At 36.4% G+C, this 17715-nt stretch overlaps 2 protein-coding genes across 6 annotated transcripts in view; one reads left to right on the top strand and one right to left on the bottom strand.

The window, feature by feature from the left end:
- The window catches only part of LOC120624859 (neurobeachin), a 619299-nt gene that overhangs the window by 20467 nt on the left and 581117 nt on the right, over positions 1 to 17715 (bottom strand). For all 5 annotated transcript variants that reach the window (XM_039891595.1, XM_039891597.1, XM_039891596.1 and 2 more), the window contains one exon: positions 2393 to 2508. In XM_039891595.1, coding sequence (XP_039747529.1) covers positions 2393 to 2508 — 116 coding nt within the window. The remainder of the gene's footprint in view (positions 1 to 2392; positions 2509 to 17715) is intronic.
- The window catches only part of LOC120624860 (facilitated trehalose transporter Tret1-2 homolog), a 64774-nt gene that overhangs the window by 3519 nt on the left and 43540 nt on the right, over positions 1 to 17715 (top strand). The window lies entirely within an intron of this gene.

The raw sequence follows: 17715 nt of genomic DNA, 5'->3' as shown, positions 1-17715 counted from the left end.
GGAAAGAGCAATTTTGGTAGTATCTCTACGTGATCAAATCAGAAATGAGGAGATCCGTAGAAGAACCAGAGTCACCTACATAGCTCAGCGAGTTGCAAAGCTGAAGTGGAAATGGGCGGGGCACATAGCTCGGGGAACCGATGGACGTTGGGGTTCCAAGGTGTTGGAATGGCGACCCCGCACAGGTAAACGCAGCGTTGGTCGGCCCCCCAACGAGGTGGACAGACGACATCAAACGCTAGGAGTCGCTAGGCGCCGCTGGAAACAAGCGGCCAGGACCGTGGATTTTGGAACTCTCTACGAAAGACCTGTGTCCAGCAGTGGACTTCAATCGGTTGAATTGACGATGATGATGACCGGTGTATTACAAAGCACGGGTCTCCTCTCAGATGAGAAGTATTAAGGTTGCAGTCTTCAAGCTGGCCTAATTTACCTTGACTTCTATGGATCACATTAAGTAAAGTGGAAAATCATCGTCTATAAAAAAAAAAAACACTTCACAGTTCATGTTAGGAGTACATCGTACAAAGTGCCGCGCTGTGTCCACCAATCTGACGCGTAGGTGTAGGCTTGATGTGCCTATAATTACATTGCCGATGTAATTATAGGCACATCAATTGAGGCCCCAAGCCCTCCAGACCCGAGACTGGAATAGCAATGCTGTTAGGCGGCAGCACTATTACGAGTGTAATAGTGTAAAAAGCACTATTACGAGTTTACTAGTTCATTGGAAAATTTGAAATTCCATGCGGTCGGTAAGGTCAAAGTCGCGGCCTCTAACTAGATTATAATATAGATTGTTTTATCATCTATCGACAGAGGCATTGAGAGTGTTATCGATCTCAAGGAAGGATACATTTTCCCGCCAAGGCTTGTCGGACCTTTGGTGAGCGCAAATATCAATTAGTGTCAGTTTTGTCATCCTATATGCGGGATAACATGGGGCAATCGTTCAAGCGTGGTATCCGCGTAGCCTAGAGGTTATAGATAAAAAGATACAATACGGGGCGTCAAATAGACTTCACAGGCGTTATTAATGTACCCCATTCAAATGTCAAAGCGTGAAAAAACATTACATTACTATTGCGACGTTATGATACTTTTATTAATAAGGCACCAGGGAGTTTTTTATTTTGCAATTTATAGCCCAAGTCTTGAGGTGACGATGCGACGAGGTGGGTCTGAGAAAAAAATACCAGGATATTTACGCGCAAGAAGTAGAGGAGAAAAGCTACCATAATGGAAATCGTTTTTTTTGCAACTATCTTATTATATTATCTATTTTGTTACTTAGTTCTTCTAATCGCATATTCCTAAAAATAAATAATTTCATATTATTTATTCCATTACCAGTTAGCAACTGCAATCATCCGTGATGGTTTGTGATGAAGCAGCGTTACATGGTTAAGAGGGCTAACCTGAGAGAGTACCGTTAACCGTTATATTGAACCCATGTATCTAATCGGTTTCGTACCGGAACGCTAAATCGCTTGGCGCCACCACTTAACCACGGACGAAGCTTAAAACCAGACCAGATCCAAAGGGCCATTGAATACCGCAAACACATTGATCACAACGATGTGATAACAATGATTATTTTTCCGACCCATCCTTCATTTGTTTGCAACGAACCTATCGGGAAATACCCGATAATTTTGAAGCTCTTGTGGTATTATAAGTGAGTATTTCTCTTGGTAATATGGCTACACACTTCAGAGCGTCACCGCGGCCGTTTATTAGAAAATAAGCTTATGAATTGCATTTGAATTAATCCAATTGAAGTTTCTCTTTACTCAACTCTAGCGGCCACTGAGTCTCGCACACAACAATGGCTAAAGTATCTATGAACGATTCAAAAGGGAATTCATAATGATACTAGCAGTCCCCCGCGACGTCGTCCGCGTAGTAAAATAAGTTTTGTATGCAAGCAATATACCTCAACCTACCGCATCAACTCGCCCGCCTGCTCTTTTATAAGTTTTTTTGCTGTTAAATACCTTAGGGCGTGTCTTTAATAGTCTCATCCATAGTCTTAACTTTATTTAGGTTATAAATTTTAAAAATAAATTGACAATCCTAATTAACTGTAATAATTTGATATTGCATTTAAAAGAGTAACAGAGTTTGCCTAAAAACGTGTATGTGTAATATTGTTCTAATATTTGTGTCCATAATAATTGTTGACCCCATTTGACCTTGTACCTATGAGAAAGCAGCTGATGTTATGGTTGTCATTGCGTATATTTTATTACAACTTACTACAGAAATTTCTCTAAAAGTATTGATCTCAGGAAAAAAGTAGTGGAATGAAACTTTTTCGTAATTATTAATGCTGCAGTACCCCATCAACGGTATTCCCCCTTTCTTAGTAGCCTGGTATAATGACACTCACCAGCAATCGTGTTCAGGAACATAAGGTACTCGAAGTTGGAGATCTCACGCCGTTGCCACTTCTGAGTCATATTGGAGTTCCGCATCAGCTGGCGAGGAGACATCATGGATGCGCGTCTGTTGACAAACAAAATATCTTAGTTTTAAATTTTTGACCAAAGAACAATGAGATATGAGAAGAATGCAAGGAGTTTCACCGTTGCGTTACTGGACATTATGCATTGACATTTATCTGCGAAACGTTTACTCCTCGCTTCTAATTATTATATACTTGCCGTTGCCCGCGACTTCGTCTGCGTTACGGGGTATTAAATTTAATTGTAGTTCTAAAAAAATTTAAAGTATTCAGTATCGCTAAGCCTCAAATGAGGGGTTTGCTGCTGTCCGCTGAGGAGTTCTGTCCTCTATCTCCAACCAAAGTTTGGGCAAAATTAAACACATATTATAACCTCTTTAGTACAAAATAATTATTTAAATCGGTTATAATTTGTCGGAGTTATGGTGTAAAATCGTCAAACACTTTCATCCCCTCTCCCAAAGGAACCGAGCTTAATATCTGAACAAAAAGTATCCTATATTACTTCTAACACTTCCAAGGATATGTGTTGCGTGAAAGCGTAACAAACAAACTTACATTGACATTTATAATATTAGTAGGCATAGGGAAGTAGGGATAGGGCAGGGATTATTAAGGCTTCATCTTCCCACAAATTTACGGTTATTTACAAATCGAAACCTAAATTAACTTATCAAATTATAACATCATAATTTGTTTTTGTATGGTCCCAAGCGGGTGAAAGCCTCTTCATCTTTTCCCATTTTGGTTCTCGATACTAATAGGCACAGCAAGTATCTGGAACGCCCTTGCGGAATCCGTTTTCTCTGCTAACTCTGTTCTAAATCTTTTCCTTCAAAACACGAGTAAATATTTACGGAAAGCACAATCCACCTTAGGTTCAATCATCGCTTATCTGGCGATGAATATCAGGTGTTATTGTAGCGAAAGTAGGTACATATATATATATATATTAAAAGAAAAATATATTCTTTATTAAAGTAATTTAAGGAACCAATACGAGCAATCTTAAAATCAGCACGCTGCACTTGTCAAGTTTATTAGGATTTAGGAGACAAGAGTTCCTAAAGCGGTAACTGCGTCTCATTGAAAAGACTGCTGTTTGCCTTCAAATTTATTTTAACTTAACAGAAGAATGTAAGTTCTCAAAGATAGAACGCTGTAAATGCAATAGGTTGATTACGTTTATACGTAGCGACCGGTTAGTAAAGGATTGTAAAAAGCCAATGCCAAAGTGGCAAAGATTCATTACGATTGTATAAATTTAAAGTGACCGAACTTCTTCCCAGGAATGCTAAAGTACCAATAGCTTGACCACTATTGAAGGAACTGAAATAACTGAAGTACTCAGGAGTAAAATGTAGCAGTAGGTTATCACGATTGTAGAAACCGGAAGATCATCATTGAACAGCTCTTAAAAGAATCTACAGATCAACATTTTCGCCACTATTTTTACCTACACTAGGTGGTCGAATCAACTCAACATCAGAATTAAATTCTCCGATCTGTAATCAACCGTTGAAACGATTTAAAGTTAAATAATAGCAACAAGACGCACGAGTGAGTCTCGATTATTTCAATTGTGAACTCTTTAAGTGTCGCAAGAAAAACTGAAAGCCGATCTTAATAGAACTCACTACGGTTTTGGTCAACGAATGTCCGCTTAATACGCGGAAATCGGAATCCTTTCTTGGTTTTACCAAGTCGTTTTTAAAGAACTTTTCTCAAAATAAACGAATCTTCGACTATTTTTACCTAACTGCGCATCACAAAGGATTGGTTATGTGTTTATGAGTACGCGCCTATATGTAGGTACACAAGTTACAATGCGTAGGAAGATTCTGCAGCATTCGATTTGACTTAAGAATGAATGAAGACATTGCGCAGCTGTGAGCGCTGTGGATTTAATTGGGAGGTCCCGGATTCGATCCCCGGCAGTAGCAATTCGGGAATTTATAATTCCAGATTTTTCTCTGGTCTGGTCTGGTGGGACGCTTCAACCGTGACTAGTTACCACCGTACCAACAAAGACGTACCGCTAAGCGATTTAACGTTCCGCTACGATTTAATATAACTGCCAAACCACTAACTGGTTAGCCCTATACCATCTTAGACTGCATCATCACTTAACTAAACTAACTTGTAGTGGTATAAAAATAAAACCTCAAAACCATCACACTGACATAATGCAAGTTGATTGACACAATATAAAAGAATACCTGACAGAGGATCCACAGATCATGATTGCTATGATAATAGCGAAGATATTCATAATTACAGTCAAGGGCAATCAATGTTTTACTAGAATAAAAAATAAAAGTCACGGGGGAAAAGTGACAAAAAATTTGGCTTGGACTCTTTGAATGCCTTCGAGAGCCGCATACCCTCCATCCACACAACATCAATCAGTTAAAATGCAGTCAAAGTATTACGATTGGCTTCAAGGTCGTAACCCTGATAACTTATCGAGCTTTTGTTGAAACAGAATTTATTCTCAACAATCGAGACTTATTAACGACATAATACAACAAAAAATACCTAATCATTTAAATACGCTGATAAATAATCGTTTAGATTCAATTTGAATACAAACATTGAGCAGGATAATTAACAGTCCATTAAGTCGCGGATATGTCGCGTGAGCTCGCCTCTTCAGTGGCTATCTATGTCAATCATGAGTCGAATCTGGGTAGCTACATGAATTAGTGACGTAGCCTAAAATTCGTCGAGTTGCGCCAAGAAATACCAATTCGGTACCAAGAAATTTCATTTAGTATACTCGAACCTTTTAAATTACCTATATACCAAATTATCTAATGACACCTGGGAGAACTGTCAACAAGTTCAATGTTAGTATAAGTAGTAAACATAAGAAAAATCCTATTATAGTTTAAAGAATTATATATATATATAGTTTAGTAAATGTTACTTAGTTTCCCGAGAGCTTAGACCAGCGAGCGGAGTTTCGAACCCGCATAGATTTAGAAGAAGAAGAAGAAGAAGAAACACTTTATTGCACGTATAACATACAGGAAAAGAAACAGTAAGGAGTATACAGTACACAATGTAGACATGCAAAGGCGGCCTTATTGCTGCAAGCAATCTCTTACAGGCAACCTTTGTAGATAGGACTAACAGCAAGAGAACGGGATAGTGCCAAGAGTGTTGATAGATATACATAAATACCAAAATGTAAAGATACAAATACATATATAATTTAAATAAATATACGTAATATATAAAATATACCTACATGATATATAAATAGAAAATATACATAATATATATAAATATATAACAAACATAATATATATAAGTAGATTTTAACACACAGTTAAAAAAAAAAAAAAAAAATAAGAATATAAAGAATCTACTTCAAATTTCATCACTCAAAGAGAGGTAGTAGTCCTTCAGACGACTCTTAAATATCGGAAGGGAACTACTTCCACGGATTTCAGCAGGCAGATTGTTCCAGAGCATAACTGCTTTAAAGGTGAAAGAATTACTGAAGAACTTCGTTTTACTAAAAGGGAGTACCAGACGGTTACCAAGGCGGGATCGAAGGTTGGAATGAGAAGATGAGTCAGAAATAAAGCGAAAACGATCCCTTAAATAAGAAGGAGATAAATTACTATAAAGAATAGAATAAAAGAAGGAAAGTAGATGAACTTCACGGCGTAGACGGATAGGCAACCATTTTAGTCTAGCTCGGTACTCCGATATGTGATCAAATTTACGCAGTCCAAACACAAACCGGATGCATAAATTTTGAAGGCGCTCGAGCTTATTAAGAAGTTCTTCGGTAAGGTCAGGATAGCATGAGTCTGCATAATCCAGTATAGGAAGAAGAAGAGATTGGGCAAGAGAAATTTTAGTTTTAATAGGAAGGAAATTTTTCCAACGATTTAAGTACCCAATCGAAGCAAAGATTTTTCGACTCACCTCAGCTACCTGTGGGGACCACGACAGATTATTGTCTATGACGAGGCCAAGATTTTTTACAAAAGTACTCGGAATCAAATTTGTGTTGTTAAACTGGACAGAGGGCAAGGTACAGATATTCACCTTAGCTAACTGCTGACGGCTGCCTATAATAATAACCTGAGACTTATGCGGATTTACGCAAAGTCCATGTGAATTGCTCCATGTGTAGATACTGCGCAGGTCATTATTTAACTGAAAGATTGCTTCAGAAACATTGAGAGCAGGGGCAGCGACATAAACTTGCAAATCATCAGCATAAAGATGAAAGCTAGAAGTGAGGAGCTTAGAAACAGAGTTTATAAAAATGGCAAAGAGCAGAGGTGAAAGTACGCCGCCTTGTGGAACACCAGCAGTAAGTGAGGAAAGAGTGGAGAATTTATTGTCACTATGCACACACTGCTGACGCCCAAACAAATAGCTACGGAACCATTCAATAGCACCCCGAGAAATGTTAAGTGATTTCATGATAGCAAGAAGGATATCAAAATCCACAGTGTTAAAAGCGTTACTGAAATCTAATAGAGCAAGAACTGTGACAAGTTGATTGTCCATGTTAGCCCGAATATCGTCGCAAACTTTTACAAGAGCGGTAACAGTGCTGTGGCAGCGCCTAAAGCCAGACTGGTACGGGCTTAGGATACTGTTGCTTACCAGGTAAGAATTAAGCTGGTCATGTACAATACGTTCCAAGACCTTTGATAAAAAGGGAAGTATAGAGATAGGGCGATATTGAGAGAAAGAAACAGGATTTTTAGACTTAGGCAAGGGAATAACGTGAGCTTTACGCCAAACTATAGGAAACTCGCCAGAAAACAAGGAGAAGTTGAAAATATGTGTAAGTACAGGCACTACAGTATCTAGACTCAGCATAATCATTTTACGGTTAATTCCATCACACCCGGAAGCATTAGACTTAATGGCCAGAATGTGCTTTTTGACCTCAGCCGCAGTAACAGGTTGAAACCCAAATGAGGGACAGTTTAAAGGAGATAGAGAGTTGATACGAAATAAAGTGCTGCATTTAACCTGGAGATCCATAGGCGACACCGAAGTAAAATGACGATTTAGGGCGTCTATATCCAAATTACAGGGAGCACTGTAGCGTTGCCGGCCAATACCAAGAGTCTCCAAAAATCTCCAGACCCCAGACCCGCTACTATTCTCAATAGAGGAGTAAATATAGCTCCGCTGCGCATTTCTACAAATTTTATTGCAGCGGTTACGCAGGTGTTTATATTTATTTAGATTACAGTATGTAGGATTACGTTTGTACTTGGACTTGGCGGCATTTCGCTTCGCCATTAGTGTTCGGATATCTTCCGTCAACCATGGAGCAGGGAGATGCTTCAATTTAATTGGACGGAGCGGAGCGTGCTTGTCAAAAAGTATAGTTAAGATAGAATTGAAAATTGAGATCTTCATTTAGTTTCAAGTTTCAAGTTTTATTTGTCCTTATATTTTAAAATATTAATTTTTAAACTTCAAGTCTAACTTTGATTCTTCCGCCAGCAAAGTTTAAATTATTGCTTCTAAAAATATACCAATATTTTAATTAAATTTAATTAAAATATTGGTATATTGTTATTTGAAATTATGATTGTTATTAAAAATACTCGTATCTAGGAAAGGTAACCGTAACGTAATTATTAGTTCGGGCATTTCGACAACGTCATCAAGTTTGTATTACATAGTAATAGATTAAAAATTAGATTAATTAAATATTTGTATCGGTTATCTTATCCAAGGTAGACCCTTGACATATAATTAATTAAATGCACCGTTTATGTACGATACCTATATACCTAAATATCATCGTTCTTGATCCACTGACATTGCAGTGATTATCAGGAAGTGCGGTGAACCCAAAATATGTATGTTTACAACCGCATTTACAAATATGTGTTTTACAGAGCCTTGACTTCGCTAAACAACCAGTTTAATAAAAATATCATACTTTACGCTGTTACGGATGTAAATATTTTTATAGTATAATTCATATTCTGTACTTTTGTTTGGTATGCAATAAGAGTTTGTTGCATTAAAATATTCTTATTTGTTGTTTTAATGTTGCAATACCAATAATTATCTCTATAATTTATAAAATCACGTTATTGGAAAGCAACTACGATTTGGAAAATATTCCAGCCTTTAGTTAAGTTGGATAGGATAAAATGTTCATCAATTTCGAATTAATACATCATAAAAAATTATGTTTCTCGCAAGAAAGCGTCGTCTTTTACAGCGCGATTGTTATAGTACTTTCTACTCTGGGTCTAACTGTAAAAATTGTTCCTATATAATATAAAAATCGACTGTAGTTCTTGTGGCACGTATTATATACGTGTTTACTTTACAAGATCAATAAATAAATTACTTTGTTATATCAGTGTATTCAAATAAAATAATTTACTGGCATTGTGTATCTGTTAATAAATCGATAAGTCATGGCCAAATTATAGCACTGATTGAAGAAGGGAGAAGCCTAAATTGTGTAAGGAAATCTAGAAAGAAATAAATAAATAAAATCTAATGAAAATTAAGCTTAACTTGCTACACTCCGCGAAAAGCAGGAGAATCTGTATGGTGTCATTTATAATTTCTTTTTTAATAGTCTTAACAATTAATCATTGTAAAGTCAACATCTCCAGAGGATGCTCCGGTTCGGAGCGGAACGTGCGTAGAGGGTACATTGGTGAAGACCTGTTTGGTGTGGAGTATAAGGATTGAGGAAATTATAAATTACACCATACAGATTCTCCTGCTTTTCGCGGAGTAATTTTCATAATATATCATGGATTTCCGTAAGGTAACGCCTGATTACATTCAATATTAAAAAAAAATCTCTTTGTTACTGAAATATGCCACACTGCACTATTTTTACGCTATGTAACTGCCACCCAGTGCCTTCGCTAATTGAACACAACTCAATGCTCAACCAGCAGAAACGCCAGGATAACGCTTGTCATTTGTGGCACAACTTAATGAAAGGTTCCAGCTCGGCATTATGCTACATTGCTTAGAATGAAACGCTGATTTTCAGCCGGAACCGCAAGCGTTATCTGACAGTTAAATGTGAATAAGCGTTGGAATTGCGTCTTTTTTCTTGCTAAACGCTCAATGAATTTTTGTGGGTACAGTGATCGAATTCCCCCCTCTATAAAAGTGCCCACTTGTGCGACATTAAAAGGCTGAGGTAGATAATCTCATAAAACTGCAAAACAGTCATGCGATTGTGTCCGCGAGTGGACTTGACTTGCGCAAGTCACTCGCGCGAGTAGGTCACGGTCACCGGGTTGTCGACCCGCGTCGCGCTGTCTGTAACACATTCGGTTAATGGGATCTCTTTATTGCGATTTACCTTTTACATTATTTGTTTTAATCGGAAGTACAATATTAGCGTGTCCTATTGAGATGACGGTCACTTACCAACTTTAACATGAACTGCCCTAATGGCGACCTCGCACCGAAAGACGGTGTCGTTTTAGATTCTGAAAGACTACCTAAGAGAGCATAAAGCGAGTCGCAGGGAGCCGTTGAACACTAGAAGTTGGAAAGGCGTTTTAGATCTTTACGGTGCATATTACAAAAGAGGAAGCAATGCGCGTTTTACATGGCAGATATTTATGTTTCCTTTTAGTTTGAAGGTGGTTAACCAAATAAAATCTTGTATACCTTTGGTTGCCTGGACGAGATCGCTATTTAGCGATAAGGCCGCCAAATTGTACGTTCTACCTAATTGTGCTGTTGTATTTGTATCTCTGTAAATTTTCTGTGGTGTACAATAAAAGTGTATTCATTCATACATTCATTCATTCATTCATTAAATCCAATAGGACTTGAGCATACTCTCTAACACATAGTTTGTAATATACGGACAATGACGCTGTGGTCTTATCGGTGCAGGTTCCGAGTTTGGTAGGGAATGCGAATGAACAATTTATAAATTTTGTCTCGCCTGCTTTGTTGGTAGGCTTGCCTTGTAACCACCCAACAAAAACATGCAACTAAGCGAATAAGCATTCCAATACGATGCCGCGTAGAAACCGTTTAGGGGTCCATACCCCAAAACGTTTAAACCCATATTTAATATTACTGCCATAACAGCTTGACTGCCAACAGGTGAGATTGCAGTCGAGGACTAACTTGTAATTAAATGATAAAAATAAAAACCTTGACACGATGTTCCAAACTTTTGAATCTTGCATTAAATATGGCATGATCTTCGCGGCGAGGCGATACACTAAATCTAAAGCATAATAAATTGCTTAACAGAATCAACTATTAATTAGGTGCAGTTCTTTATGCACAACCGAACTTAAGCTTAGTATGAGGTGCCTGCGTGAACTTCCGTTTGACTTTAAGAAAGCCAATTTTCTTGCCGGTCGTTTTAGTCTTAGATTCGATGGTAGGATACGCTTGGATGTAACGGAGACACCTAGAAGCTCAATACTAGCGGAAATGGCACTGACATCTGTTATTTTAGCCCAATAAGAGTAATCTTAAAGAGTTGTAACAAAATACCTTATATTATATTATAAGCCAATTTTTGTTTTTTTTTTCATATACTATAGAGAAAATTCAGGATATACCACCCTTTATATTTAGTTAGTTCGTTTACGAATATTATTTTAGTTTGTTTATAATAAGACAAAAAGATATACAGTATATTACTGTATATCTACTGCTAGATTATAAAAACATATTTGTGTTTGTTGGAAAATAGAAGTTCCTACTATCGTTTCCATTATTGAGTACATAAATTAAGAATGTTAACCACACATTAACATTTTAAAATATAAGTTTTTTTTTGGGTTACACTTATGAAATTCACAAAACCACTGACATTTAAAAAATAATTCGTAAGTACAAATAAATTAAGTCATTAAAATGAATTCATAATACTATAACTTTCCATTATAGTCTTAATGTCAAGGTTAAGTAATTGTAAAATATTATATAAGTGTGAGATATTTAAATATCCGTTTGTTATATTATGATATATTCGACACAATTGCGTGAAAAAAACTGCATATTATGTAAGGCTTATGCCGTAGGAAACCTTTGTTTCAAGATTGGGTAAAAAGTATTGATAATTAGATTGCGATAAGATATATTTTTTAATCATATTGTTATTGACAATAACTGGGTGCTCACAGCGGCACGCGAGTGATCACCACTTGTTTCCTTTCTGGATGTAAGATAACACCGAGCTTACAAAATATTACCGAGAACGGTGCCTAGAAACAATATTTTTTTTTTAAATTCTCTAAGAAAGTTTTCCCGGTGGTCCTTTATCATCATCATCGTCATATCAACCTATAAATGGCCACTACAGGGCACGGGTCATCTCCCACGATAAGAAGGGTTCAAACGGGTTGGAGGCCGCCACTACGCTGGCCTAGTGCGGATTGGTCTCAAAGGCGTGTGGAGTCCACGCCTTTGAAAACATGTACTGTCAATCATGCAAGATTCCTCACGATATTTTCCTCCAGCGTTGACGAAAGTGATATTTTAATTCCCACATAACTCGCCACACCAATCCTAGGAAGATATAGAGATCCTATGCCCATAGGGCACACAGCTGCGTCAGGTCAGTCGACAAAGTTATTATTATTTCCATGTTTGCTAGTTACCCGTAAATAAAACAAGGAAATAACATTGATTGAGTTACAATGAAATTATTCCGAGATGTGTCAAAAACCTAAGGCGCGTCCTAAAATAAACCACACATACTATATTTAATGATTGAGGAAACAGGAAACATCGATATTTCATCTTAGAATTTATTAGCTATCTAATAAGGAACTACGATCCTAATCTGTTACTTTAATTTTGACTACATCACAAATACAACTAGTGCCGGCGAATTAGATCAATTAGGAACGATATCGATAGAGTGATTGATAAATCGATATCGCAAAATCTGGCCATGGTTAAGTCAATCTGCAATAGCTTTTTATCCTTTAATAAGCTAGCATTTTTTTAAACTGCTTGATATCTACGACAGAAGCGCGCTGACGTAAGGCCTTTGACAGTATGGCAGTTAAAACTCATATCTCTTCAGTCTCTAGCCGCAAAATCCTACCAAAATATTAAATCTCTTGACTTTTATGTATATTTACTGTCGCGTCAACTAATGATGTCTTCTCAGATCTCAGGTATGCGTTACTTTGTGCTTGTTGTTTTTCTGTAGTTTTGTGTGGTGTACAATATTTTAACGCTTCTAAAAACTAGCTTGACATCGCCCATCTAACTAAGATCTATCAATAGGTCATTATTTTAACACCAATACTCATTCATTACTAGCGATACCGATACTATCGATAGTCTCCCATAGAGTCACATCTCTATACAACAAAAGAATTATGCGCGACCCAAAAAAGGGCATTCAAGGCGAGGGATTCTCCGGAAAACAACTTAATCTTGGTTATTAATAAAACATATGGTATTGTCTTCTTTTGGTTTCATATTATGTTACCTACAATTTTTATAGTATTTTGATACAAACAATAAATAACTTTTTGTCGTTGCATTAAGACGTAATTAATATGTGTTCAAGGTTTTGCCTTAATTGGTTGAGTACAGATTATCTCATATTTTTGTTTTTAGGAATTTCGTTTTAATTCTAGCGTTTGAATATTGAATTATTTTAACACTATATATTATATTGACGTGAATACAAAATCGACAAAACTGAGTTTTGATTTAATTACTAATTTTATGATTGACTTTTTGTATTTAGTTATTAAGTATGTGTTGAAGTTGGGTACAAAAAAATTTACTATTGGAAAGCGGTCAGACTGCTAAATACGTTTTTTTTAACTTTTGTGTGTGTTTGAGGTTTCTCGTTTTTGCTTTATTATGTAAATATACTATACTATACAAATCGATATTTTTTTTGAGGATTAGGACACCTCTCCAGCACCTTGGGAGCATAACGTCCTTCGATCACACTCTTTGGCTCATGTATTTCAACTTTGACTTCACAAATGATCTCCTAAAATATGATGGCATTACGCACAATAACTCCAATCTTACTTTAGCCACTGTTTGTAAGCCAGCGTAAGATTTCTCTTTTTCAGATATCTATTTACACTATTAAGAAAAAAAAATATCACAAATCTGTCCAATGGGAAAAAAAAGATCTATAAATAAATACCTATAGGAAATTTACGCAAAATTTCGTGTCTCTAGGTCAAGCGGTCGCAACCTTTTAGGCATAAACCAAAAAAGTTCCGATTCTTTATAGCACAGTATTTCACGTTGTCACTTTTTAATTCTTTGTTTCATAAAACTTTATTTTATGAGTTCAACTTTTTACAACGCAGTTCAATGATATCACAAAGAGCAAAGTTCAGTGGCTCTACATGAATGTAACTTATTTTTACGTATCTTATTTTACTGTAGCCTTTTGCCCGTGCCTTCGTCCGCCTGCAAACACTGTATTCCCACATAATTAAAACCGTCTAACAAACTCTTGTCGGGTTGGAGGCTTTGGCCGTTGCTAGTTACTACTCTACCGACAAAGACGTGCCGCCAAGCGCTAAATCGCATTCCGGTACGGTGTCGCGTAGAAACTGATTAGGGGTAACGTATAATGTAACTTCCTTACCCGCTACCATTTAAGACTGCACCATCGCTTTCCCCTAGGTGAGATTGGATTGGAGGTTTTTTCTAGTGGAATAAAAAAAAACTAAGCGTAAACTGAAATCAAGATTGAAAGAAAATTCTCTCAAGGCAGCAGGTTCAGTGGTAACGCCTTAGAAGGTAAGAATTAGATCAACATAGAAATACTATACTTTTCTATTTATATTTATAAACAAAACTCACAATAAATAATAATGCAAAGATATTTTACTTTATAAGTCAAGTTTAAAAATAGAGCAGGTATAGATGATACTTGAAAGGATTTCCATATTACTTAATTGACCTAAATTTTCCAATTAATTTCATAATGAATGCAGGGAGTAGTAAGACTTTGTAGGTAGTTGTAGAGCTTTTTGTGACTGAGCTCGTCCAGAGAATCAATCAATCAATCAAAAATACTTTATTGCACGAAAGAAAAAAATAAAAGAGAACTAAGGTACAAGTCATTTAAATTTGTGTAACAAAGGCGGCCTTATCACTTATAATGATTTCTTCAAGGCAACCATTATAAGGAATTGGCGCACATATGAATCCTTATAGCGGTGCGCAAAACTCTAAGAATATACATACATATTAATAACAGTCGACTTACAAGAAATGGTCATAAATTAGTGACATCTGCATATCGTCTGCGAAAGGTACAGAAGTCATTGTGGGATTGAGTATAAGCTTTTATAATATGATTCCTAAGGTAATTTTGGACCTACCAATGCATAAGTTTTAAGAATGTGTTAAAACACATTTATTACAGCGAGGTTATTATACAATTGATGAATTTCTTAATGACAAGGTTGCTTGGAAGCATCCGGCTCCGCTTTCATCTCTCACAAGATAGAAAAATGAATGTTAAAATGTAAAATGTATATTTTTGATGTTGGAAAAGAGCAACTGCTGGGTTTCTTGCCGGCTTCTTCTCGGTAGAATCTGCCTTCCGAACCGGTGGTAGAGTCACTACAAACAGACAGACTTGACGTTTCAAAAGTGCTTATATTATTAGGCCTACGTGAAATGAATATTGAATTTTAGAATAATTACAAAAACAGTACATATATAAAATAAATAAAATAAACTATTTAATATGGTAAAATAAAGAATGCAAAAACTATATATAATAATGTTAACGGGAAGTAGGGAAGTACTACGGCCATGCTTATTTCTGCCGCCAAGCAGCATTATTGCTGTGTTTCGGTCTGCAGAGTTTGGTTGCCGGTGTAACAAGGCCCATGAGACTTAACACCTCCAACCTCACGATATATGTGTTGTAATGTATGTATTTTAATATTTGTACCACCAGCAGTCTATTTCTCCTCTTCTTTTTTTTCCTAATTCTAAGGTTGCCTGGCAGAGATCGCTATTAAGCGATAAGGCCGCCTTTTGTATTACTACTTCTTTCGATGTTTCTGTTTTTGTTATATTTTAAATATGTTAATGTTGTGGTATACAAATAAAGAGTTTAATAATAATTAATAATATATTCCCTGCCTGCCATGCGCTGTATACTCTGTTGTTATGTATTACTCTGTTTATAGTCGATGGTTTTCCACATACCATCAGGTAGGCCATCTGTTTGGTCCATCAATTAATACTAAAAAAAGGTAGTGTTTTTCCATGCTCTATACCGCAAGAAACGGGAAAAGTAAAGCTTTACGCAGACAAAGTCGCGGGGTTTAAATCACTTTGTATATAAATAGTAGGTATGTTTAGTGTGGAGTGGGTATATTCTGTATGGCTCTTAAATAAAGCACTACGATCTGTCACGTTGACTCGGAAGTGTAACTTCCTATTCGATTGTGCAATTTGTCTTTTATGCGGAAACCTGATTAATAAGGCCGCGTACACACTAAAGACATACACTTAATGAGAGGCTATTTCATTTTGTGACCGATGATGTACCGACAAAGAAGTGCGTAGAAATCTTATAACAGCTATACTCCTAACAGGTTAGTCCGCTACCATCTTAGACTGCATCATCAGGTGAGATTGCAGTCAAAGAATGACATGTAGTGGAATAAATTTTAACATTAACGTGCATGTGTGTGTGACATGTTTATACACGCATGCTAGCATATGTGTGAACTATTGATAATAACATTATTTAGCACCACTTTTTTCCTGCTGCCATAATAATCCGTGACCACTTAACCATAAATGTAAACACAGCTAATGGAAGTATGGTTGTCACTGCGTATTGTTCTTTCTTTTTTTTATGACAACTATGTGTAGGTAATTAATTATAGGTATTGATCTCAGGAAAAAGTAGTGGATTATAAAGTGTCAACTTCATTTGGCGCACCGCAAACCGATTTTTTCCGTAGGTAGTAAGTTGGGCTGAACCGTCACGGTCTGAGGTGAAAGGCTCGATCGGGTGAAGTCGGGACCGCCAAGTATAACCGAGCGAGAAAGATACAGTCAGCTGCCTTTCGCTGTTGTATCGCGTTTTAGTATATTCGATTCATACGTAATCATTGTCTTTGTTTTAATTTAATTTAACTATTATTTGTTATAAATTGTGAGGTTAGGTAGTTATACATAAAAAACCTTATAAACATTAAAGATTATAAAATACACAATTTTTGTTTCCACTTCTGCCGTGCGGTTTTAAGCACACGCACTTTTTTTATTATTATTACTATATCAATTTACCCTTGGGATTAGTAAGGTACTACTTTTCCAAGCAGCCTTTTAAATTTGAATTTTAAGTATGATGCATTAAAACAGACTTAACTTAAATTAGTATAGGTATATGGAAAACAGCTGCACCGTTGATTTATAGAAATAAGACACAATAGATAAGAAACCCTTTTAAAGACACGTATTTGACCTTTTTCAATAAATAACCTAGCACCTAATACCTACAATTATTTTAAATATAAATCATGGACAATCGGTTAGTAAAGTGTTAATTCTGTTTGATAAGTTCACTTCATAATTAAAAGTCTACCATTCGTAGATGGCTTAATTTTCTGTCTATTTCAACTATCTATTGTATTATATTTGTGTCTGACTAACTTTGGCATTGAATTAGATGCGAGTTAACTTCGAACTCGCATAAGAACTAGATCGTTATAATGCAGGACGTGAAAACATAATACAAATACTTAATATGTCTTCAGATTAGTGACAATTTTTTTAAATTCTAAATTTTCCGTTTCGTGGCTAGTACCGACATATACCTGCCACCATGCGATTTAGCGTTCCGGTACGATGCCGTGATGAAACCATAGGAGTAATGGTTAAATAACTCTATCTGAGACTACATTATATCTTATTACAGTTGAGCAGTCAAGGTCTTACTTGAAATTGAATAAAAAAAAAACTGTCATGTAGACTCTTTTATTAATGTTTTCGATTCGATAAGCAGGTATTACATTACTACTGTTTTCATTATAGAAGCTCTTAAAGAAACTCTGCAGTGGCTGATCAAAACTACAAGTACATTGGCAAGGGATATGGCACTTATATCGGAAGACTCATGGGCGTTGGGGTTTCAAAGGTTATTTGTCTAATAGCAGTCGAGCTTTTCATGACCGCTCGTCCGGGGTACTAATACCGCCATGCTTAGTTCCACCGCTAAGAAGCATTGTCGTGATCCGGCCTGAAGTGAGTGGTTACCTGTA

Source organism: Pararge aegeria, chromosome 7 (genome assembly GCF_905163445.1).
Source record: "Pararge aegeria chromosome 7, ilParAegt1.1, whole genome shotgun sequence".
Lineage (NCBI taxonomy): Eukaryota > Metazoa > Arthropoda > Insecta > Lepidoptera > Nymphalidae > Pararge > Pararge aegeria.
This window is presented reverse-complemented; position numbering and strand designations above follow the sequence as displayed.